This window comes from Euphorbia lathyris, chromosome 8 (genome assembly GCF_963576675.1).
Source record: "Euphorbia lathyris chromosome 8, ddEupLath1.1, whole genome shotgun sequence".
In the NCBI taxonomy this organism is placed as follows: domain Eukaryota; kingdom Viridiplantae; phylum Streptophyta; class Magnoliopsida; order Malpighiales; family Euphorbiaceae; genus Euphorbia; species Euphorbia lathyris.
Window position 1 is genome coordinate 25,398,640 of NC_088917.1, and position 25,092 is coordinate 25,423,731.

Sequence of the window (25,092 nt, forward strand, 5' to 3'; positions counted from 1 at the left end):
ACACCAACATTTCTAAATATTATTCTTTTAACACTTTGATACATAGTTTCAAAACCCAACTCTAATTGACATTTTAAATTAACTTTTAACATTGTCTAAAATAAAATATTCTTTTTTTTTTATCTAACAGCTTATGCATACTTAATCTAATATTTTAATAGAAATGATAAAAAAAAATATTTATTCAGTTTAACTAAAATTTATTTATTTATTTGTCTTGTATTTTTTTTGAATGAAAACGAAACTTTATTGGCTGATATCAGCTAAAAGAATGGGAAACAAAAATGAAGGAGTAGAATACCACTCACTACGGTGAGATACAGAACTGATAGCCCTAGCTAAAGTATGAGCCGCACAGTTCGCTAACCGTTTAACAAAAGAGATCGATGCATCATCTAGCTCTTTGAACAAATCAATACAATCAGAAATCAAATCAGAAAGGTAAGAGAGAGAATTAGAACAATCTTTAATTGCGTTAACTACAGATAAGCAATCAGACCGAAACTCAACTCCACTAATGCCCTTGTCTTTAATCCAAGACAACGCCTCTTTAACAGCCATAGCTTCCGCAACAATAGGTTCGAAACAACCAAATAAGCCACCGTCTGTGTATTTGTATTTGATAATATTATCAAACTTTCAACTATCCAAAATATTATATCTTGTTAAAAAATAATTGATATTAAACTTTTTGGAGCATGGGATATTAGGATCCTAAATTTTAGATAAACTAAATAAATAATTTATAGTAAACGAGAACTTAATATATGCAATAAGAAATGGTTGAAAAATTAATGTTAGATTTAAAGGTAGGTCGGACCTCAAGGCTAAGCAGAGAATGCAATCGCCTAAAATCGAAGTTTGAAAGTAAGAATTTTCTTTTTAATATGTTAATCTATTTTATGAATTATTTAATAGTATTTTAAAACGTGTGCTAAGATTATATGAATAACTGAATATATTCAAACCGGTCATGACATTTTATAGACCTTATACAAAATAAAACATAAAGGACCTTTAATAATAATAAAAATTATACTTAAAAGTTTAAAATAGAAATCTTAAACATTTTAAGCATAAAATTTTATATTATTTGGTATCTTTTTAGGTCTAACTGAATATTATTACATTTATAATTTCGAAACAACTATTTTTTTACTAATATCTATTACCTATCAGCAACGTTAAACATACCCTAAATAAACTGAAAACTACAGATACTCTGTTAATAAAAAGATCCACTTAATTAATTAATTAATTTGGTTTAGAATTGCACCGATGGATAAACATTAAATTTAAGATATTAGCTTCCATGTAAAGCTAAATCTACTCACCCGTATACCCAATAACTATAAAGCTAAATGTATACCCCGAACAAAAATGTCTAAATTTTAAGGTTTTAACACATTTTTTTTTTGCTAACATAAAAAATCATAAATCATAAGCATCATTTTATCCCAAAAAATTCCACAATTCTTAAAGCGTTTCCAAAACCATATGATATTTTTGAACTCTTCGCATTTCGGCATTTCGAAATATGACCGAAGAACATAAGACGGGAAAAGTTGGTAACATTTGCATTTAAATCCTAGAAGGGTCATCTTTGGGTATGTATGAGCATTTATACTTTCCTAGCTCCATCCATCTACATCATATAATTCTGATTAGGTATATTGAATGTTAAAGTCAGTCACAGGGTAGGAAAAAGATCAATAAAGTCGCCTGCAGATAGTAATGCCATCCCCGAGTGAAGCATGTGAAATCTGGACACGTGAATCAGCAGCAAGCATGTTGTTGAGTTCAATTGTAAGCTTTCTACCCATTCTCATCCACTCAGGCACTGTGGCTTCCGGCATAGCAACTGATCCCCCCCACAGAGTATTATCGTAAACAGCTATTCCACCCACCTTCAGCAACTTCATCAGCCTCTCATGGTAGTTCCAGTAATTGATTTTATCAGCATCAACAAATGCAAAGTCATAACTTCCTTCATTTCCCTGCGCAACCAGATATATATTAGAAAAAGTGATTACGATCGTATATGTTTGGTTAATGATTCAATAAGATCACAAAAGTTCATCATGGCTCAAACAAATAACAAATCTTTGATATTATATGTATAAAATTACATTAAACGTTTTCCAGTTGCACTCTCACCAGAATTGCTGACACAGACACTTACTTGAGTCATTCATTCTACGTGAACGCTCCATTTATTAAAAGAAAAAACCTAGAAAATTAGATGAAACTATTTGGATGACAGCATAATGATGGGTAAATCACACTTACGGTCACAAATGTTTGACCAATGTTTCAATAAGAACACAGAAGTTCATATTGTCTCAATAAAATAGTAAATCTTTGATTTTTACCAATAAAGTCACATTGAACCAAGGACTCACTGACATGGGTAAAGGTGCGGCTATGGAAAACAACGTTTTATAAAAATATGAGACATTGGTACGGCAGGGACATGCTAAAATTATTTTATTAGGGTTTTGTTTTATTTTTTTATATATCAACTTTTATTTTTTGTAGAATCATTTAAAAACAATCATATATTCTGCCTAATTAACACAGAAGTTGTGTCCCTGAAGTGTCCATGCGTATCCGCATATTAAAAAAAGACTTATTTTGGCGTGTCAGGTGCGCATCCCTAGTGTGTCCAAGTGCTCGACACTCGTACGTAACCTCGTAGAAGTGTTGAACGTTTTTTGCTACACTCACCATAATCGCTAACATGATCCTTACTCAAGTCATCCATTCTACGTGGACGCTCCATTTGACCCTAAAAGCTAAGTCCGAGTTTAATCTATTAAAGAGAGAAAGAGAGGGATGAAACAAATTGTATGCCACATTGTTTTAAGTGAATTTACATGATGCTTACATAGAATGAATGATTTGAGTAAGCATCCACACCAGTAATTCCGGTGGAGTGTGGCCGTAAAACATACAATATGTAAAATGAATTTTTATAACATTATTGAAACATTGTCTAAACATATGAACGTATGTGTAATTAATGTTGGAATATTGTTATACTTACATTTTTTAGCAGCATATCAAGAATTGGTAAAGCCTCAGATTCAACAAAATCAATTTTGTGTTCAACACCAGCGTTTCTTATAATTGGCAACCCTATCTCGTAATTATTACGATCAATATCTATGGCTGTAATCTGCAGTAATTCCCATTGTATCAGTTTTTTACAGTTTTCAGTAAATATGTAAATAAGTAAAAAATAAGGCAAGGGAAGAGTGTTTTTAACACAAATAATACCTTGCCATCAACAGGAATAGAAAGAGCAGTGAGAAGAAGGGAGTAACCAGTGAAAACTCCAACTTCTATTGTCCTTTTTGCATTTACTAGCTGCAACAGCATAGTTATTAATTGACCAGCATCTGGAGCAGTGGCCATCCCAGCCCTGCACAGTTTCAAAATTCATTGATTATCCTTCAGAAAGTGAGACATTACAAAATAAGCTTAATACACAAAGGTCATGTACTTGGCTAAACAATCCGATCGACCCTTGAACATTGAAGATGTCTCGTTAGCTCCATGAACTTGGTTAAAGTGATCTATTGACCCGACCTCTTGAAGTTGCTTAAACTGGTCTATTGGCCTCCTAATCTTGCTTAAAATGACCCTATTACCCCCTAAATTTGCTTTAATTGGCCTACTAATTTTTGAACTTGCTTAAAGTGATATGCGCGTCAACTTATCCGATAATTCATTTGTCACAAAATGAACTTTGGAATCATAACTTGACATTTGTGATAAACATTTTGGACTAATTTGATTAAAAGAAAAAAAGAAGCCAAGTTGAAAACCAAATCAATAGCCAAATATTGATTTCCCCTAGCAAAATTGAAAGGCTAAATTGACTCATCATAAGGGTGTCAAAATGGATTATTGAGTCGTGTTCGTGTTATGTGATCTATACATTCTACATGATTATATCAAGTAACTCAAATGGGCTGTGTCAGGCAAATTGTCTCTATAATCAAGTTATTGTGTCAGAAATTGACAGCCCTGCAATATATGATTATCCAGAAAAACAAGGATTACCTTGGATGGCTGGCAGTGACCATGCGTAGCTCCCTGAGAGGCTCTGCTTCACGTGGGTACACGCTAGTCTCCAGTATATACTATGACCAAACTGAACCATATTATACAATGAACAAGAGCAACAACAAAAAAGAAAGAAAAGGCCTACTGGAGGATACCTTATACAACCCTTCACTTTGCAATAATCCTTTTGATTCCATTGATGCTAGCTCAATATGTATACTCTCTCTGTAAACAAAGTTGTACCAAATAAATATTTTGAGATGAGATAATAAAATAATACCATTTTGATTGGATTTCATTGATCATCTCAACAAGGAGCAATTATTGAAAACCTCACTACTTTTTTCTTTTCTTAAACAAGTCTTTCAACCATAATTATTAATAGAAGGGACTTATAATTTCTTTTTGGCCCATAGCCATAAGTCAAGCCAAAACGATGCCGTTTTGACTTGGACTAGAGAAAAGAAATGCACAACCCTTCATATGTCGGGGTTCAATGGTGAGTACGGACGCGGAACCACCACCAACGGTAAAGGGTGCAACGATACCCATATCCAGGTATGAGTTTTCTTGTATGAGTTTTATCAGCAGAGCCCAAAATTATCCATGTGTCGTTATTATTGATCTAAAATTGCTCCAAATTGGAAATCTTAAGGACTCAATTTTACTATTTTGGATCTATCCCTAATTTCCCCAAAACCTAAAAATCTGAGGAGCAAATTTGAACTATATCCTTTAATAAAAACTAAGGAGTGTTAACTAACACGAATTCAGTAATTAAAACTGAAAATTTTGGATGCTTTTTTATTTTAAGCTTGTTTGTTACTAAATCGAAGTTAAAATTGTCTTAAACTCATAGATCGTAAATTAGATTTATCCAGATTTCTGCATAATTTCACCTTTATACTGTTAAAATATCTTGTATCTTCAATTGATATAAACTCTAATTAAAACCTTCATAGTTCACACCAAATGATTCTAGATATTCACGATCAAATCGTCTTACAGGGTTAAACCTGAAGTATTCCCCAACACCGACGATTCTTTACCATTAGATAAACGAGAAAAGCTAATCTCGAACATCATTCAATTCAATCCAACAAACTCCAAATTAGCATATAATATAGAGTCGATTAGCGATTCTAGAAATTCACGATCAAATCGTCTTACAGGTTTAAACCTGAATTATTCCCCAACACCGACGATTCTTTACCATTAGATAAACGAGAAAAGCTAATCTCGAACATCATTCAATTCAATCCAACAAACTCCAAATTAGCATATAATATAGAGTCGATTAGCGATTCTAGATATTCACGATCAAATCGTCTTACAGGTTTAAACCTGAATTATTCCCCAACACCGACGATTCTTTACCATTAGATAAACGAGAAAAGCGATTCTCGAACATCATTCAATTCAATCCAACAAACTCCAAATTAGCATATAATATAGAGTCGATTAGCGATTAAAAAAAGGTTTTGGAAGCGATATTTTCGCCATTGATAAGCATCTAAATTCGGAACGAACAATGAAAAAACAATATATAATATACATAAGAGAAAAGGAGAGAGGGAGAAAAAGGTACCTGGTCGGTCCCAGGCTGAGTATGACCCGAAAGAAACAGCACCGTTGAATTTAGAAGATGAATGAGGAGAGAGAGAGAGGGAGCTGATTCTTATATTCGAATCCTTTTAGATTCGGATTAGTCTCAGATGGGACAAGATAACAGGGTAAATTACACCTATGGCCACTGAACTTTATACATTTTAACACTTTATTACTGAACTCTACAATTTTTTTTAATGACGGTGGCCATTAAACTTTAACAAATTTCTCAAAATAACAAGTAACGATCTCAAAATGAAAATATTCAAGAATTAAAGTTATTCAGAAAGACATTTACCATAAACCACATTGTTTTTATTTTTCAAAACCACATGTTTTGGAGATTTCTCTCTATAAATTCATTTTCTCTCCTAACCAAACAATACCTAAATGACTTCAAAACAAAAAAAAATTCAATGATTAGAGTTCCTTATAATATTATTAGCTCTTCGATTTTTTTTTATTTTGAAACCGTCAACGGTTGCTTTTTGAGGCGTTGAGTGGCCACCGATGTTAAAAAATATAAAGTTTAGTGGTTATACCGTTAAGAATTAAAATTCAGTGGCTATAATATTAAAAATGCAAAGTTCAGTGGCCATGGGTGTAATTTACTCGATGTATGCTTATTAAATCTAAGCCTATATCTAACGGTGAATGACCAAATACTACATGGTCTTTTCCAAATTAGAGGTTTGAGTCACTTTCAAAATTTTGACTAATCAAATCTCTAATAGTGGTGTTTGGTAAAGTGGAGCTTAATGGGTTCAAAAAGTTAATTTTGAAAAAACTCATTTTAGAAGCTTATGCAATTAGCTTATTGCTGTATCTCTTTTGAATGATATTTTTACCCTTAATTATTATATTTTAACCCTAAATAAATGCTTTATCATGTCTTTATTTGTCATTTACCTAAACAACTATTAACAATCAGCTAAATTTTACCAAACAAGTTTACACAATCAACTAGTCAAATCAGCTAACTAAAAAGGTAATCATCTGATAACTAATGTAATCAATTATCAACTATTTGCCAAATAGAATCTATATATTCAACATCTAACTTTCAAATAATTAATATTTGTATAAATTCTTACCAATGGAACATTTACAATTTTGTGGTGAGTTTTTTTTTAATAAGGTTGATAACCTCCGCAATTATACATAATACAATTATCCACTACTAAACAAGCAAGTAGATAGAAGGCGAGAAGGGAGAAGAGCTTATAAGGCTCTTAAGTTTTGATACGATAAAACATATGACACGTCATATTAATAATACGCCAAAAACTACTACCTCCTGAGAAGAATCTGCCATGAGGAACAGATTCCCCTCGTATAAATTCATGCCACACGATTATTCTCATAACAGCTTAGTATAAGTACATATGTACTTAATTTTTAAATTAATAAAATTGAATCATTCTATGTAAGATTTCATTTTCTAGAGAGAGTTGCCTCTTCCGAGAAATTTTACAATATATCTGTTGCGAAATATAATAAAATATTCTATAAAAATAATGACGAGTGTAAATAATCAATAAAATAACATTGATCACTCTTAATTTTATGTTACGTCCATGATCAAATTCGAAATTAATTTTTTCACTATGAGATAGTAGGCGAACAAAAACGATGTTAAGTAGACAATTTTTTAAAATTACAACAAAATAGTAACAATTTTTTTTCTAAAAATAAAATAATTATTATACTATTGTATCATTTCCCAAATGGATTGACTACTTTCTCAAAACTCAAGTCTCCTAATACAATTCTCTGTTTTCTCTATTGTAGAATACATAGTTCAATTGCTTGCGTCAAATGCCATACCTTTAATGGCATTAAAAGAGTTAGTTGGATAGCAAAGAAATTTCCGAATTTGGTATTGTCTTAATTATTATACAATTTATTTGGTTCATGTGGATTTCATGCTTAACATTATCCACTGATGTCTTTAAAAAAAAAAAAAAAAAAACAATATCCACTGATGTCAAAATGAGTTATCACATTGTAACCCTCTTATATGATTTATATATTTATAGTAAATAACAAAAAGAATAATAGCTTAAACCGTTATTTTAACTTTAACTTATTCAAAATTTTGTTATTTGGACTTTAATCAATTATTTAGTTACTTTTGATTTGAATAGAGATTGAATAGAACCGGTATCTCAATTAACATGTAATAATATTTTGACTTATAGTTGATAGGTTTTAACTTAGGAATCTTTTATTTTATTTTTAATCTAATTAACCACATAAGAAAATTTACGTGTAAAAAAAACTTTAAAACCTCTATATATCAAGTTTGAATGTCAAAATATCACTATGTGTCATAAAATACTAGTTTTGTTAAACTTCCATTCAAATAGAGTGAAATTTCACCAATCGAGATAGGGTATGAATAAGACCGACCCTATTCATGTCCTATCTCAATTGGTGAAATTTCACTCTATTTGAATGGAGGTTTAACAAAACGAGTAAACCAAGAGTGTCTTGGCCTAGGGTCCAAGACTGTAGGGGATCCAAATATTTTATTACGTGTATATATATGGACTAAAAAACAATTTATACAAGATTTAATAAGTATTTGAGTGGTTAAGCACACAATTTCCATTAGAAGGTCCTATGTTCAATTCTTAGAATTTTTTTTATACAAATATTAAAATTAGGAAAATTTACTTAGAAATTCATTTTTAAGAACTTATTTACAATTATATCAAATGATACTTTAAATTATGTCAAACTAATAAAATCATTATTTTTATTATTTTTAATATATTTTAAGGAATGAGGTTTATAAATTAAGAGTGTATGATATATTTAATAAGATTTAGAATTTATGAATTAGTGCCTAATTTTTTTTAATTAGAGTATAAAATAATACTTTATTTTTTATACATGAAAAATAAATGACATATTGAAAAGTAATTTAATTGATATGATTTAATTGTATTTTTTGTAACCAATTGTGATATTCATGTAAAAAGCCCAAAAAATTATTTAGATTTTAAAAGGTCCAAATAATTAATATATGTTCGATTTATTTTTTGAATATATATTGAGTGTTAATTTAAGAATTAAACACATATTTAACTTATGTGGCATCCAAAATTTTGTCATATAATTTGGTAATATTTCTCCCTTTAAGTATTTCCATAAGTGATATTTATTACACAACACAATTTTTGATATGTGATATATACATGTGACTATTGATTTCATTTTTTTAATATGTAGATAAATAAGGAATTATTTTTTTTTCTTATTTATCCACGTATTAAGTCTATATAGAAAAACAAATAAAAAATTTATTGGCAAAAACTTTAACAAATTGGTTATTTTTTAATCCAAACTGAGTTAAATATCACTTATAGAAATACTTTAAGGGGTAAATGTTATCAAATAATACCATATTAGTCAAATGACAAAAAATTTGATACCACATGAGCCTGATTTAAAGAAATTGTGAAACATCCTTTTGATTTTGAACCTTTATTTACCGTATTTAGTGAATGTAATAATATGCACCGTATAATTATTAATGAAATACATTTTTGTTTATCATATATTATATTGAAATATATTTTAAATATTTTTATTATTCCATCTAGGGCCCATAAATTATCAGGACCAATCCTAATAGTACGAATCAAATGTAATTAAATATAATATAATAAAATTTTGGATAGCAAAATAATGTTCGATAAATTAATAACTTCGACTAAATAATAATTTTCTGCGGTCCCGACTTGGATCAATGAAAGAAAATAATAATCTTACTAAATGCATGATATAATAATTTAAAAAAATTCCTTAAACCCACTAAAAATATAAAATAATAATTCATTAATATTTATAAAAATTACATATATAATTCGTAAAATAAAACACTTCTTAAACAATTTTTATTTCAAATGTTATATTTTTTTAAAATATTTATCTATAGTTAATTGTTTTTTATTTTTATATAAATTTAATTCAATTTCACATTTAACTTTTTGGAAAACATAAACTACATTCGGCATATTTTTCTCATTTTTAAATAAATAATTCTTCAAAATCTTTACAATAAGAAAAGTTTTTTTAAACATGTGATATATTAAAATATTTGAAAAATACAAAACAAAAATTATTTTATAAATTAATAAATATTATTTTATCAATAAATTAATAAAATATTCATTTATTGATAAATTAATAATTCATATAAGATAATAATTTTCCAAGATCGCACTGTGATAGTTTAAGCCAATATAATAATAGTGTAAAAACGGGTTTTATCTAGGGATGATAATGGGTAGGGTACCTGCGGGTATTGCCAATCTCAAATCCTTACCCATTTATTTTTTAATTACTCGTACTTTTCCCATTACCCTGTTTTTCATCCCATACCCGTCTCATTTAATTCACGGGTACCCGCATGTACCCTTACCTGTTAAGAATCAATAAATAACATAAAAAAATATTACAAATTTAACAAAGTATAAGTTTAAAAAATTATCCATCTAAAATTTGAACAAATTAAACCTTAATCAATAAAATTAAAGTAGGCTAGTGTATCTCTTAATGGTCGAAGAACAAAAGTTTGGTGTTCAAATCTCACATATTACATCTAAAACACAATAATATTTTTTAATATATAAAAAAGTTATGACGGGTACCGGATATCCTGGGGGATCATTTAATTCACAATAATGATTTTGATCTCATATCCTTTTATATAGCTACCGGTAGTGCCATTAGAACCGGGTAATGTCGGGTACCTACAGATAGGGGTGCAACGGGGCGGGGCGAGGTCGGTTTTGCATCTTCCATTCCGCCCCTAATATTTTCGGGGACGGTTTCAGAGAATCCCAAAAAAATATTCGGGGATTTTTTGACACCCACACTCGCCCGCACGGTTCTACATGGGTTTCGGAAAATCCCCAATCCCCAAATAAAATTTAAAAAATTCTCCAAATTTAAAATTCAGCACGTGTTACTGGTATAAAATATGAGTTTAGGACAACAATAAAACAAAATTATAAAATATAACTTTAGAGCAGCAATAGAATAAAATTAAAGTACCGATATAATAAAAAAACTTAACATTCAGTATCAGTACTGATATAATAAAAAAACTCAACATTCACTACTGATATATCTAAATACATGTGATATACCAAGAGTAGCAATAATCCAAAATTAAAGTAGTGATATAATAAAAAAACTCAGCATTCAGTATGGATATTTAAATACATGTGATATACCAAGAGCAACAATAAAACTAAATTAAATTGTTGTAGGTAGATAATAGTATTAGTTAACTTATCACAATACTGATTATTTTTTTAATCACATTTAAATACTAATTATGTTAGATATATATAATATTTTATTTTATTGTGCGGAGATTTTGCAGGGATTTTACGGTCGGTTTTTCGGGGACGGTTTGCGGATCCCGCGGTTCGGGGATAGTAATACCCACTCCGCCTAATTTTAATGTTCGGGACTAAAATTTCTCCCGTACTCAAAATTTTCGGTTTTTTCCTAACCCTGTCGGTCCGGATCCCCCACTGTTTTCGGTTTTTCCCCACTACATTGCGCATCCCTACCTACAGATAGAGTACTATCTCTAGTTTTATCAACTGGATTACTCCTATAAATTGGATTACCTATTAAAAAATGGGGTAAATTACACAATAGTCAAGATTAACCAGTTATTTACAAGTGTCTCAAACTATTAAATAAATTTATTTAAATATCAAATTTGGTGGTTATTTTTAAATCTGTATTTTTTTTCTATAACTGATTAACTGAAAATTTGACAAAAACAAAAATAAAATTATGATATTCTGATATTTTAAAATTTAAAATCATATAATGATAAAATACATAAAAACGATTTTCATAATTGTAAATAAGAATTAAAAACTGATTTTATATGTAATTTCTTATAGCACTAGATTAGGTATATCTAGCCCAATGCACCCAAATAAATTAAATTAATAGAGGATTCCATAACAGTTGACAAATGATCTATATGTTGCTAATGACGGACGTGTATCGCCTCCATCATTAACTGCTATTAATTTGCAAATTAACAAAATATATTAATTTGCAATTGATGTGTGAAAGTCAAAACGGCATACCTCATGCCGTTTCAGCGGGGTGCGTAGGTGAATCAGCTCAAGATCCATGACATTTCATACTTATAATCATGGATTAAATATTCCTTTGTAAGGAGGGAACTCGGAAAAAATATATTATGCGTGTGTCATCTCATATGTAATCACTAACTAATTACGTTAATGATGTTATAAAAATTTCTTGATTATATTGTTTACATTTAATTGTGAAAAAGGATGAAATTTTATGCTAACCAAAAAATTCTTAATTAAATCCCTAATTGGTTCAACAATATCTAAAATTTTATTATTTGTATCTTATAGTATTATTTGATAACGGCAGAGATTAATATAAAAACTATTATTGAACTCTAACTATCAATCTAAATTTATTCAATTGGTTCCATAATAAGGTACTAGAGCTTCTTAGATTAAGTGGTCGAGAATTCGCTTCATGGCAACCTCAATAGTTGATTAAATTTAAACACATGGTGAGATGAAAATGTGTTGTACACGGTTCAAACTAGGGTCGATCCCGATAATTTATAGACCCAAGATAAAATACGAGTTAGAGGCCCTTTAATAAAATACAAAACTGTTTATAAAAAATTAAATTACATTCAATAAATAATAAATAAAAAGTTATTTCATTGTAATAATAATACGTTGATCAAATACCTTTGTTTATAAAAACAAAAGGATATTTTACAATTTCTTTAAATTAACTCTAAATTTATATTAAAAAAATCAAGACTTAATACATCAAAAGCTTTCTGAACTTGTTCAAAAAGATGGATTGACCTCATGAACTTACATGTTAGCCCCCTCAACTTGCTTAAAATAACATATTCGCCACCTAAATTTGTTTAAAGTTGCCTATTGGCCCACTGAACTTGCTTACAATGATAACATTGCAATTTGTCTAAATCTGTAAAAAAAATTAGAACTTAAAAATTAAGGCTTGATTTGTGATTTTAAGTCTTTAAAACAAATTAATTTTCTGTTTTGTACATTTTTATCGCGTTTTTATAGATATGGGGACCTAATCATGACAATTTTAAGCAAATTTGTGGGGCTAATGCGACATCATATAAGTTTAGAGGATCAATCAAGCTTTATGACAAGTTCATGAACAACTGATGTATTAAGCAAAAAAAATCAATTGGGCTTCTTTTAAATATATAATATCAATTATTTGGATCCGTTAAAACTTAAATAGTATTAATATATGTATAAATTTTTTTTACTCCATATATGAATATACCTAATAAAAAAAATGAAATTTACAAATAAATTCACTTTTAAAAAACTATCTATAATTATGTCAAGTAATGATTTTGAATTACGGCAAACTAGTAAAATCAGTACTTTTAAGGATTAGAATTTATAAATTAGAAGTCTATAATATATTTTTTAAGGTTTATGATTTATGAATTGGGGTCTACAATTATTAAATTATGATGTAAAATCAATACTTAGTTGTAATTTTGTACATTTTTTAATGAAAGAATGCTTTATTGGCTGATATCAGCAAAAAGTATAGATGACAAAAAATGGAGGGGTACAATACCACTCGCTACGAACAGACAAAGAACTAACCGATCTAGTTAAGCTATGAGCCGCACAGTTCACTAAACGTTTAACAAAGGAGATAGAAATATTATCCAACTCACTAATCAAATCAATGCAATCTCTAATAATATCTGAAAAATAAGAATTAATCTGAGTTTTTTGATTAATTGTGTGCGCCACCGTCAAGCAATCCGTTCGGAGGTTGTCGTTTTTTTAATTGCTTCCCTTCAACCATGACAATGCCTTCTTGACCGCCATTGCTTCCGCCATTGCTGGATCATAGAAGCCATTTAATGCACAATGTCTTGCAAATAAACAAGTACCAAGATGATCACGCAGCACAAATCCGAATGAACAGTATCCTTCATCGTTGAAAATCCCTGCATCAGTGTTACACGCAAAGCTACCATCTGATGGGCAACTCCATAATCAGTCATGACGCATATTTGAGGGTTCCGCTGTCATACAATCTGTCCGAGCCTCCCACCATTCTGCATGTTTTGTAATTTTGTATTTAATTATGATATTCATGTATTTGATCCTAAAAAAAATCAGTCCTTCCAATCCTGGGCCATAGGCCAGTATACCAGGATGGACTTTTGTTCAAATGCATAGAGCATGCAAAATGCATAAATGTATTAGAGATAAATATAAAAATTATTATTAACTACCAATTTAATAACGGTTTCTCGGTCCGTTTTGTTAGGAGATTAGCTAACGGTTTAATCGATATTTTTGCTTGGTTATCTCGTTTACATGCTATTCCTTTTACTTACGATGTTATTTCGGATGTAATCTTTCCTAGTTTGTTGACTTTTTGCCTGGTTGAGGTTCATTAATCCAATTTGATTTCAAAAAAAAAAAAACAATTGGTTAGCCACTAAACCACTCATATATTCACATAGGTGTTATTAATCAATTTTTAATACAAAATTAAAAAGATTTGTTAATTTTTATCACATACCATAATTTTTAATACAATAACCGTTTTAATATTTTATATAACTCTACATTAGTTTATATGTAAATAAACTTTTATTCGTTAAATATGACATGGGAAAGGAAACATTGCCAAATGACACCGATTGATATAAACTACAAATTTCTACAAATTTTTTTGGATAGCACATACCTTTTATCGAAAAGTGATATAATAATATCTAAAAAAAGTGATATAATAATTGGATATATGAGCTGTACGGTAGGGGGTGCAAATTTCATATTCCGTCCCTAAAGACTGAGCAGGTTTTTTTACTGAGTAGGGAGTTGGGATAAAATATTAATGGGTTAAGGTGCAAAAATACCCCTAACGTTTTGGGTCAGGAGCAATTTTACCCTTAACGTTTAAAATAGTGCAATTTTACCCCAACGTTGGAAGCCAAGAGCAATTTTACCCCTAACGTTGATAAATTAAATCAATTTCAGACACTATTATAAAACACATATATTTTTGTTCATTATTCTGCACCAATTGCATAATAATTCGTTCTAAAAAAAGGATTTCATGTTTTTTATAATTTAATAATAGAATTTGAGATTAATATTTATAAATTCGTTGGATTTTTTGAACTTTTTTTTATCTTATCCGTACAAAAAGACAGTATATTTTTTATTTTTTTTCACATCGCAACGAATGTTTGTGATTTGTTACTGATAAAATGATACACATATTAAGTGTAGATAACAAGATTCATGACCGAGAAGACAGTTTGATGAATTATTTCTCAAATTGACCCAATTTATTAACGTTAGGGGTAAAATTGATCTTGGCTTCCAACGTTAGGGATAAAATTGCACCTTAGGGGTAAAATTGCTCCTGACCCAAAACATTAGGGGTATTTTTGCACCTTAACCCAATATTAATTAATATCAAAAAAATCCAATTTTAAATTTTAAATTTATAACCTAATTGATCAATTGTTCAATAAATCAAAATTATCTGAATTTAAGTAAAATAAATTATAATACTAAATTTAGAAAAATCAAATCTCCATTGAAAAAATAAAAAATTTCAATTTCAACCCTAATTCGTCAAATTTTGAATAAAATAAACAATAACAAAACATCAAATCAATCCCTCAAATATCTATTTCTTTAAAATTTAAATCCTAACAAATAATAATATAATTAGTAGATTTTTTTTATATATGGGCCAGTACAGAAAATAGAAAAACGGCATGTATAAAACAATGAAGAAAAAGGTTCGAGTAAGTCTATATATATGTTTACCAAAAAAAGCATTTCATAATATTTTCTTTCATAGCTTTGAATCAATCAGTTTAGATTATTTAGAGAAAAATGGGAAGCACAGAGCCAATAAAACCTCATGCAAGGTTGCTGCAGAGTACAGAATTATACAACGTAATTTTACTCTTTCTAAAAATTATTATTATCTTCTTCTTCAAATATATATTTTGTTAGAATTTAATTGAAAAATAGAGTTTATGTTAATTATTATATATATATATATATGCAGTATATACTCGAGAGCAGTGTTCTTCCAAGAGAATCTAGTCTTCTTAAGGAACTCAAGGCAGCAACCGCCTCCCAACCTGAGTACTATCTTTTTCTTTCTTCTTTTCAATTATTTTATTATCTCTAACATAAATATTTCACCAACAAATTTAAAAATAATAGTCCAGATAAAATTCATTGTCGGTTTTCAATCGGTAGAATTTTTGAATGAAATGATGACTTGATCATATCTTCAAAAATAACAAAATACAAGTGATTGGACTAAAAAGCCCTTCAATTTGAATATTGTTACCAATTTTTTATTTTTTGTGCTGACATAAAAAACCACGGCTACCATAAAAAAAAAGGGTTAATACACATATATTGTTATTGTATTTGTCTGTGTTGTCATGTATACTATATCAAATAAACCGTCAAATACATCCTCATATTTTTCAAATGAGACCAAAAATATCTCCACATCCCCCGCCAACGCACATATATTAAATAAACAGTCAAATATGTCATTGTAATTATTAACGACATACAAATATACTACAAGGAAAACTTATTTGACATATTTCTGTTAGTCCGGTCATCGCACTATTAAGAGTATATTTGTCTGTTGTTAACAATTACGATGATATATTTTTGTTGTTTATCTGATATACGAACATATGTGACAAAATAGACAAATATAATGGCATATTGGTATACAAGAAATTATATATAATGTAATAATGCAATTGGCAGGTATTTTTATACTACTGCACCAGATGCTGGACAGTTAATAGCATTGCTATTGAAGATGGTGAATGCAAAGAAGACAATTGAACTTGGAGTTTTCACTGGTTATTCTCTCCTTTTAACTGCCCTCACCATCCCTCCTGATGGCCAGGTTCACTATTCTTTTTTATTTCTCTGTTTACAAATCGATGAAACCACATTTTTTTTTTACTTTTCGCATAATATTTTTAATACTTATTTTATTTATTATATATATACTCGTGCACAGATCACAGCCATAGATGTGAATCGGGAAACATATGAGATCGGATTGCCAATAATAAAAAAGGCAGGGGTAGAACACAAAATCAACTTCATTGAGTCTCCTGCTCTACCAGTTCTTGACAAACTGTTGGAACATGTAAGCATTTTGGTGCATATACATCAAGTAATATCAAATTATCTTCGAAATTTCCGTCGGTAATTTAATCTAATTTAGAACGGACAGAATGCAGACGGAATAATCTAGTCGCAACCGTCGGTAATTGAATGATTTTTTTTTTTTTTTTTGGTGCAGAAGGAAAATGAAGGGAGTTATGATTTTGCATTCGTGGATGCTGACAAAGGAAACTACAAGAATTATCATGAAAAGCTAATGAAATTGATAAAAGTGGGTGGAATTATTGCTTATGATAATACTTTATGGGGAGGAACAGTTGCTAGCCCTGAAGAAGATGTTCCAGAGGACAAAAGAGAAGGGAGAATATTTGCTTTAGATTTTAATAGAAAGATAGCAGCTGATCCTCGTCTTGATCATATTTGTCTTGCTCCTTTGGGTGACGGTATCACCCTTTGCCGACGAGCTTTTTAATCATTTCCAATCCCTAACTTCGGTCTCATAAAACCGATAATAATTAAATAATAAATAATGGAGATGATTGGTGTTGAGAAATAAAATGTGTACGAGTGAGGCTTTTAAGAGAATTTCTATTGCTATCTACCGGGAACGAGACAAGAACGGTTTTGGAGTTGGACTATTGTAGAATTTTCTGTAATTCGGTTTACATAATAAATACTGGGAATGTGTTTTCAGATTCAAGCCCTCCTTTTTCTGCATGTAATAAATTGAATATGTGTATGTACTTGTACTTTCAATATTATGACTATATAATTGAAATCGTAACTGTTACAAACTTAATAAATAAAACCTTAAATAACTTTGAGTAGCTAATTAATAGAGTAACTCTAAATAACTTAACTCTCATAACTAAACTCGTAACTCATGTAACTCTAATAGTTATAAGTTAATTTAATATGCCAAGGATAACTGAAATGAATTTTATAAATGAATAGAAGTACTGTATTTACTTTTTATTTCTGAATAATCTCTTTATAAATTTAGAAAAAGTGAATATTAGCATAAATTTAAAAGATTTGTCAATGAAAGCTTATTTTCTTTATAATTAGATTGAGATATAAATATAGGAACTTGGATGTCTCTCTCTAAGGTAATTGTTGAAATTGACTGTAAAGAAGTGGTCCAGTGCAGGCTATTCGTGAAAGAGCTCTTTCTGCTTTGCTTAAGAACCTAACCAAAGGTATTCAAAGGGTTAGTCAAGCTTTATGCATAGAAAAATTACAACAAAAACCAATCTGTTTCATCGATTTGCAAGTAGAAGAATGCGTTTTTATATGTGTTTTACACAGTTAGCACAAAAAAATTGGACTAACACTATTTAACATGTCATCTACTCAACAAGTGCATCATCAAAGCATTCTATTGTATCACCTTAACAAAAGCAACAAATCAATGTGACGCGTGATCCAAGTCAACATGACATGTCATCGAAGTCTAACATTACTAATCAGATACCATTTTATTTTTATTTTTTTGGCTAACGGTGTAAATCACAATGCTCTTGTTTATGAAAAATAAAACTACTATTTACAAATCAATAAAACCACAGTAATTATATTTGTATTTTGCCTTATATATCAGGCAGCTGATATTTTGGCCAAATTGCGCATCAGCAACCTTTAAGAGTTTCTTTTTTAACTGCTTGCAGGAAAATAGCCTTGGAGTTGGAGTGTCTTTCTCTAGGCTGGTAAGTAGCTTTATAGTTTTGTTTGTTTGTTTACCATAAAATGATTTAATATTTCCTTTTTGTCGCTGAAAATCATTTGTATTAATAAAAGAATGCAGCACAACACACACAATAATACTGGTCTTTCTTCAACACCAGATTCCCCAATTATACTCACCTCCAAAGACCCAGGATTGACACGGATCAATAAAGTTTTTCGGCAATCAGTAGATGCTCAAACATCCTCTCGACCCCTAAAACCGCCCATGCCCACCCCTATTATTATCTCTTCCTTTATACACATTAAATAGCATTTAACACTAAAAACAATAAGACCAACAATTCTATGTTGTTTTTCTTGTTTCATCCTTTCTAATGGTGAAAAGAAAACTTCGACTAATTAATTAAAAAACAGATACGGATCTACATACAATGAAGTAAGATCCTTTGAACCAGGAGCGAAAAGAAGAGGGCCAGTAGGTGCTGGAGACCCCTCTCACCCGACAGTGGAGGCACCCCTCCGCCTGTCCCTGATCATAGTTTTCAAACTAAAAACCCGAAACTTCCTTCAAAAGGTTCCCTTTGAATCACATAACATCGCTTGTTGGAACCAAAACAAAAGCTCTGAATTATGTTCAAACCAGAGAAATTAGTTATGTCATATACAAAGCCTGCTAAGTAGACTACTTTCTTCTCAAATCTCAAATAGAATCATTTATTATTGTCTGATTCAGCAATCTTATATACATAACATCGGTATAAGTAAAGAATATACCACAAATATACAGCCAACTAGCACATTGTATACCCATAAATAGTTATCAAACCGATACGCTGAAAGGAAAATGTATAATCCTGAAATTATTATATTCATGTCACTCTTAAATGAATCAATCTATATGAGGATGCACTATGTAAAAGAATAATGAACCAGAATTCGAATAAAAGAATACCAATCTTCTGAAGTAGCAGTACTTATTGGCGATTCTGTCGGAGAGAAAGCAAGTGTGCAGTTAAAGTATCATAATCAGGAAGCTTCGGATGCACATGACTGGCTTTATCAATAGAATTCTCTCTGGATGGAGCTTCAGCATGTGAATTTGACATCTTTCTACTCTCTGCTGCTGTGCTAGGAGCTGGATTGGATGTCTGCTCTCTCGCTGATGCTTTTGGATTTTCCTCACGTGAGGGTCTCTTGGATTCTAAAACTGGCTTAGAAGATTCTGCAGATTTATGCTGCTCAAAACTTTTGGAGTGAGAAGACCGATTCTGCTGAGAATCGGTAGTGTGGGAACTCCTTGAGGGTCTCTTGGATTGTGAACTTGGCCTAGAATTAGTTTGTTCTGTGTGTGAACTTTGTTCGGACCTTCCCCTATAGTCTGAGCTATTACTTTCAGAAGGGGTTCTCACTGGAGTTTCAGCAGCATAAGAGCTAACTGATGAGGATGACTTTTTTTCTGCAACAGCATCTGTAGCTATTGGAGACTCGGGCAGAACACTGGACTTCATATTAGAATTTCTTCTGGAATTTGAAGAAGGGGCTTTTGTCCGTCTAGAAAATACAGGACTTGAATGAGTCTTGCTGGTTCCAGTCTGTTTAGGGATATCCTCCTCAGAATCACTATAACCTGAGTCAAAATAGCTGTTTATGCCGCCTGATTTTTCATTCATCTTACTGCTGGGTTTTTGGATGTATGATTCCTGACTACTGTAAAACGTCTGTTGTGGCTGTTCCTCATCTGAATCGTTTCTAGTATCGGAATATGGGACCCCGAAGCTTGGTTTTTCATTTAGGTTTCTATGTGCCATCTGTTGACGTTCTTCACCTTCAAAACCACTATCAACCTTAACAGCAGAAGAGGACAGATCAATCCTGGTAGATATATCCTCAGCTGGTCTGGATACAGATTGTACTTGTAATGCATTCCTACGATATGGTGGATGCTTATATCCCCTATTTCGAAGGCCACCAGTCAAATTTCCAAATCTAAACTCTGAACCACTTTCCAAACTTGGTTCTTCAACAGGCATATCATCATCTGAGGCATCCAAAGATCGGATTCCTTGCATATCATTTTTGGCGGAAGAAAACCCTGAAGTACGGACCCTTTCAGTGTCACTGGATTTTGAATGGGATTCTGGAGGTTTATGAGAAGCCTGATTGTTATAAGACATATCTACCTTTTCTGCAAGAGAAGATCGAGAAGTCTCAGCTGTCTCGGAATGACTGTCGTAAGACATATCTTTATGAGGAAAAGTGCCAGTCTGTTGTCTACCAAGAACTTCAGACTTGTTCAGCTCCTCTTCACTGTCTGAGCCTGGACCATCCGAATCATCAAAAGTCAAAGGTAACAAGTCATCTTCTTTTGCAGGAATTGTATCACTTGCTAAACCATCGGAAAATATACTTCTGGACTCCTCGGAAAATGGTGTTTTTGAACTGGAATTTCCATGCGACTCTTCATTGGTTACCCCGGGGCTCTTAGTACTTGTACTTGCTAAAAGATGAGATGATGATTTTCTACTCCCTGACAAGAAATATGAACTAGAATCTTGATCATTATCTTCATGCTTCACATCGAACTTATACATATCATCTTCTGAACCAGAATCGTCAAAAACTAAACCAGCATTATCATATGCATTTGTTTCTTCAGTACTCATTCCAACATTTTCTTTGTCAAAAATAGAATGCTCATTGAAGACTTCCTCACTGAATTTTGGTGGGCTGAAATTGGAAAAAACATTGAGATCATCACTGGGAATTTGTGAATTGGTATGAGAGGAAACATTGGAAGACTGTTTTCTGATGCTGGCTTGTTCAAAATAACCAACATTCTCAGATCTCATTCCATTGTAAGCTTCACCTGCAAAATCCTCCACAGATTCGCTACTCTCCCTTTTCATGCTTGCTTCACGTAACAGGTCACTCTTCTCCACTGTCGATGGGGTATTTCTAGAATGCCCATCTGGTATTCGGAAATCACTCACCTGTGGTGGATAATCACCTGCAGAACTACTGCTGGATTTTGAGGATGCAGTCCGAGTAGGTTTACTAGTACCCTTGAGATTGTTAAACCTTTCAGTCAATTTCGACAGGTCGTCTTGTTCATCTTCGTAAGTTTGCTCATAATGCATCCCAGCATTACTTCTAAAAGTGGTGTTATGCACTGGATCTTTGGCAATATGTTCACCTTGTGACCTTGAGCTGACATAGTTTTGAACCTCTTCATCCTTTGATCTAAAAACAGAAGCCTTATTTAGCTCTGCAGAATGCTGCCTAGAAAGTTCCGCAGCAGCCCGGGCAGCCATGCTTGCCCGTTCAGCGGATTCAGCAGCTGCCTGTGCAGCGGATGTTGCATCTTTGAATTCCATAGTCCAACTTTGTCTACCTGCTGAGGAACTATCATGTCCAGCAGCGTAGAAATGCCTAGGTTCCATTGCTTTAGATGTATTTCCTGTAGCAACAATATATCAAAAAAATTATGGATGTAGACCAGAGCAAAGAGCCTTCTTACATTTTTGTCTGAGAAAAAAATCCATAACAAGCATACCTGAAAGTCTTGGGTCAGGATGAGAAGTGCCAGGTGGCATTGCCTTGCTAGCATCAACAGCAGAAGGCTCATTTTGCGAATATGATGATCTTGAATTGGAGCCATACGAATTATCAGGTGTGTCATGCCTTTCGTAAGGTTTGGAAGAAGCTCCAAGAGGAACCCTATCATTTCTATTGGATGGTTCTTGGAAATTAGAAGGCTCCACGTGCATTTTACTGGCCTGACCAAATGTATTTGGCCCATTCTGTTCAAACAAATTTAAATTTAATGAAGAATACTGGGTAAGGTCCTCTTAAAATTTGTATAGCTATTCCATGGAAGTTACATGAAAACCAAAGCTGCACGGGAAGATCAGTATTTACAAATTTGAACTTACCAGCAAGTCCTCATGAGGCTTCATTTCTTTCTCTTCAATTGATTCAGGATCCCATTTAACATTATGTTCCTCAGCAATTGCAGTCAGAATTTTTATTTTGGTGGGACCATCAGGTGCCTTGGCTGATAATTTTTCTACCAGCTAGGAGATAGCAACAAAAATGACCATTAATCACAGTAAATTGTAGGGTTCGACCAAATTAGCTTGTGCTGCACAAACTTACCAGGCGACTAACACCACAATCTGGACGTATTTCAACAGCTGCTGCAACAAATTCTTTTCCATATTTCGACGTGAAAAGTTTACGAACATCCATCAGCTCTGGTAGATCCGCGCATCTTGGAGATGCAAAAATTACACTTGCGATTGCTTCCTTCAAGTCAATGGGACATTTCCTGAAATTATCCAAAAGAGATCAGTATGCACCAGAAATTTTCGTAAATTGACAAGACCAAAAGGATGAAACAAATAAAACTGATCAAATTATTCAAGGCTGAAAGAAGTTATGCCGATCTTTATAGGCAAGAGAAATGTTGATTACATCAGATCTTTCTATTCCTACAACCCCACAACTACGGCCACAGGGTCAGTGCTCTGAACAGCTTCCTCACAAACCTAATAAGTCCAAGAACATCTATAATCATTTCAACCAACAATATGGCTGTAAAAGACATATTTCATGCCTCTGTCAGTAAGGGATATAAAAATAATATTGGTTTTGACAGCCTAGAATGTTGAACCACAAGATCAAAAAGGATCTTTCATTGACCTTTGGATCACATAAATACAACATTAAACTACACTCAATCCCTTGGTTTATAAAATATGCATGTACAATTGTACGTTAAAACGAATTTATGACTTCTGCCTACCATTTGAAACCCCTCTAACTGGAAACAGAGAATGCGTGAATTGTTTAGAATCAAATAAAGCTTACATACTTTTGGGACTCGATGATTGGCAAACGAGCAACAATAAGTTCACAGTATATCTCAATAAGATCATAAGCTGCCATAGTCTTCTCTTCCCTAACCACATGCTCAACCTGGGAAGCAAAACAGAAACACATATTAAGCTTACAAGATATTTGTTCATATCCCTGATAACCACAGCTGAAACTCAAAAAGAGCTACATTACATACGAATTATCTCAAAGAAAAAGCATTCCATAGAATTCAGTACTAATATACATTGGACCACCAAGATTGCAAGAACAAATATCAACAGGAAGATTCATTCATAAACCAGTAAATCAACAGCAGCATTTTGTAACTTCCACATTACCACCAGAATAAAATTTGACTTTTACCTGATAAGACCTGCATAATATCATATCCTAGCTAAAAACTGCTACACCAAATAGCATGAGAGTTTTAGATTATACTATGGAATAGTTAATCAAAAAGTGAATCAGAAAGTGAATCAGAAATACTATGGAATAGTTAATCAAAAAGTGAATCAGAAATATGAGCAAGTCTAGATACAGGAAATTGAAACTTAGGGAAAAAACAATCAATTCCACTAGTAAGGATCTTTCTGCTTACCCTAATTCTGGCAGTCCGTTCCTGCCCAGACTCCAGCAATTGAGCCAATTCTCTCTTCTGCTGCTTCACCTGCGCATCTTTCTTATTCTTCAATAGCTTTATACGAGAGACCGCTAGCTTCAAAGCCGTTTTGCTGCATCAAAAGGAACATTTCAAATACATCAAATTACTATGAACAAATCTGACCAGTAGTATAGTGATTCAAGCAGTCAAATAGCATTTACTTGCTCTCTCTACATATAATAAAAGAAGATAACCAATCGTTGCTGGCCAGAATTAAATCTAATCAAATTCCGATCATACAGATTCATATGCCTCATTTCTTTCTCTAGTGATTTCCAGGAACCAAACAGACTAACTTCTCTAAATAAGATTAACATAAAATAAAAAGACAATTTACCATTTTGCTGGCTTGAAGCTCTTATGCAGCATAGCTATTCAATTGGCGCTCTATCTACCTCTGATTCTCTGTCTTCTTTTTCTGGTGAATTTGAATTGAAGATAAGAAGAACAAAAAGAAAAGACGAAGATGATTTGATATAGATTCAAAGATGTGATTTAGACGTGTGAAATAATATTATGAAATATCTTTTAGCAGAAGAAACAGAGAAATAGAAAGGGAAAATCATTGAAATTTCGCGGAATCTTGTGAATTGCTTGCCCCCATGTCCATTTTTCGTTAATTTGTTCAACCGATGCAGTCAAAATCTGGTGCCGGAAGGTTCACGGAATTTATCATAGGACATAACTACTTTATATGGACCATAATACCCTTTCCATTTCCAGTTTCCGTTTCTAATTGTGGGCAGTGGGCTCCATTCTAGAAGAGAGCAGCAGCCTATTGTTATAAATAATTACGTCAACTCTCGGCCAATCGTGCGGACTTGATTTTTCCATAGAAGGATCCTACGGCTGAAAATATCGTGTACAGTTAGAGTTTTGTGAAGTGGATGTACCTGAGTTTTCCCCCACCAGAATAGACCTCGACTTTTC

At 31.9% G+C, this 25,092-nt stretch overlaps 3 protein-coding genes across 3 annotated transcripts; 1 reads left to right on the forward strand and 2 right to left on the reverse strand.

The window, feature by feature from the left end:
* Positions 1-1,473: 1,473 nt before the first annotated feature.
* On the reverse strand, positions 1,474-5,747 carry LOC136204267 (probable caffeoyl-CoA O-methyltransferase At4g26220). The gene is made up of 6 exons (XM_065995496.1): positions 5,660-5,747; positions 4,227-4,296; positions 4,069-4,148; positions 3,280-3,424; positions 3,047-3,178; positions 1,474-1,997 (listed from the first exon to the last, which is right to left on the reverse strand). Exons 2-6 carry the CDS (start codon positions 4,266-4,268, stop codon positions 1,710-1,712), a joined length of 687 nt encoding a protein of 228 aa, XP_065851568.1. The 5' UTR covers positions 4,269-4,296; positions 5,660-5,747; the 3' UTR covers positions 1,474-1,709.
* A 9,821-nt stretch (positions 5,748-15,568) lies between these two features.
* LOC136204120 (probable caffeoyl-CoA O-methyltransferase At4g26220) lies at positions 15,569-17,637 on the forward strand. Its single transcript, XM_065995321.1, has 5 exons — positions 15,569-15,719; positions 15,835-15,914; positions 16,566-16,710; positions 16,828-16,959; positions 17,116-17,637. Exons 1-5 carry the CDS (start codon positions 15,657-15,659, stop codon positions 17,407-17,409), a joined length of 714 nt encoding a protein of 237 aa, XP_065851393.1. The 5' UTR covers positions 15,569-15,656; the 3' UTR covers positions 17,410-17,637.
* Positions 17,638-19,381: 1,744 nt separating this feature from the next.
* On the reverse strand, positions 19,382-24,782 carry LOC136204119 (uncharacterized). Its single transcript, XM_065995320.1, has 7 exons — positions 24,500-24,782; positions 24,100-24,232; positions 23,497-23,600; positions 22,779-22,950; positions 22,556-22,696; positions 22,177-22,423; positions 19,382-22,080 (listed from the first exon to the last, which is right to left on the reverse strand). The coding sequence occupies exons 1-7, from the start codon at positions 24,529-24,531 to the stop codon at positions 19,598-19,600; spliced, it is 3,312 nt and encodes a 1,103-aa protein (XP_065851392.1). The 5' UTR covers positions 24,532-24,782; the 3' UTR covers positions 19,382-19,597.
* Between the last annotated feature and the right edge of the window lie 310 nt (positions 24,783-25,092).

What these genes read in the sequence shown, in the direction of transcription:
- LOC136204119 (XM_065995320.1), bottom strand. Translation starts at nt 24,531, where the DNA reads ATGCTGCATAAGAGCTTCAAGCCAGCAAAATG. An exon ending in CCAATCATCGAGTCCCAAAA is followed by an intron (nt 22,951 to 23,496) that starts GTATGTAAGCTT and finishes GGATAATTTCAG; the next exon opens with GAAATGTCCCATTGACTTGA. An exon ending in ATTGTGGTGTTAGTCGCCTG is followed by an intron (nt 22,697 to 22,778) that starts GTAAGTTTGTGC and finishes GCTATCTCCTAG; the next exon opens with CTGGTAGAAAAATTATCAGC.
- LOC136204120 (XM_065995321.1), top strand. Translation starts at nt 15,657, where the DNA reads ATGGGAAGCACAGAGCCAATAAAACCTCATGCAAGGTTGCTGCAGAGT. An exon ending in AGAGTACAGAATTATACAAC is followed by an intron (nt 15,720 to 15,834) that starts GTAATTTTACTC and finishes ATATATATGCAG; the next exon opens with TATATACTCGAGAGCAGTGT. An exon ending in GCAACCGCCTCCCAACCTGA is followed by an intron (nt 15,915 to 16,565) that starts GTACTATCTTTT and finishes TGCAATTGGCAG; the next exon opens with GTATTTTTATACTACTGCAC.
- LOC136204267 (XM_065995496.1), bottom strand. Translation starts at nt 4,268, where the DNA reads ATGGAATCAAAAGGATTATTGCAAAGTGAAGGGTTGTATAAG. An exon ending in AAAGTGAAGGGTTGTATAAG is followed by an intron (nt 4,149 to 4,226) that starts GTATCCTCCAGT and finishes GTTTGGTCATAG; the next exon opens with TATATACTGGAGACTAGCGT. An exon ending in CTATTCCTGTTGATGGCAAG is followed by an intron (nt 3,179 to 3,279) that starts GTATTATTTGTG and finishes GAATTACTGCAG; the next exon opens with ATTACAGCCATAGATATTGA.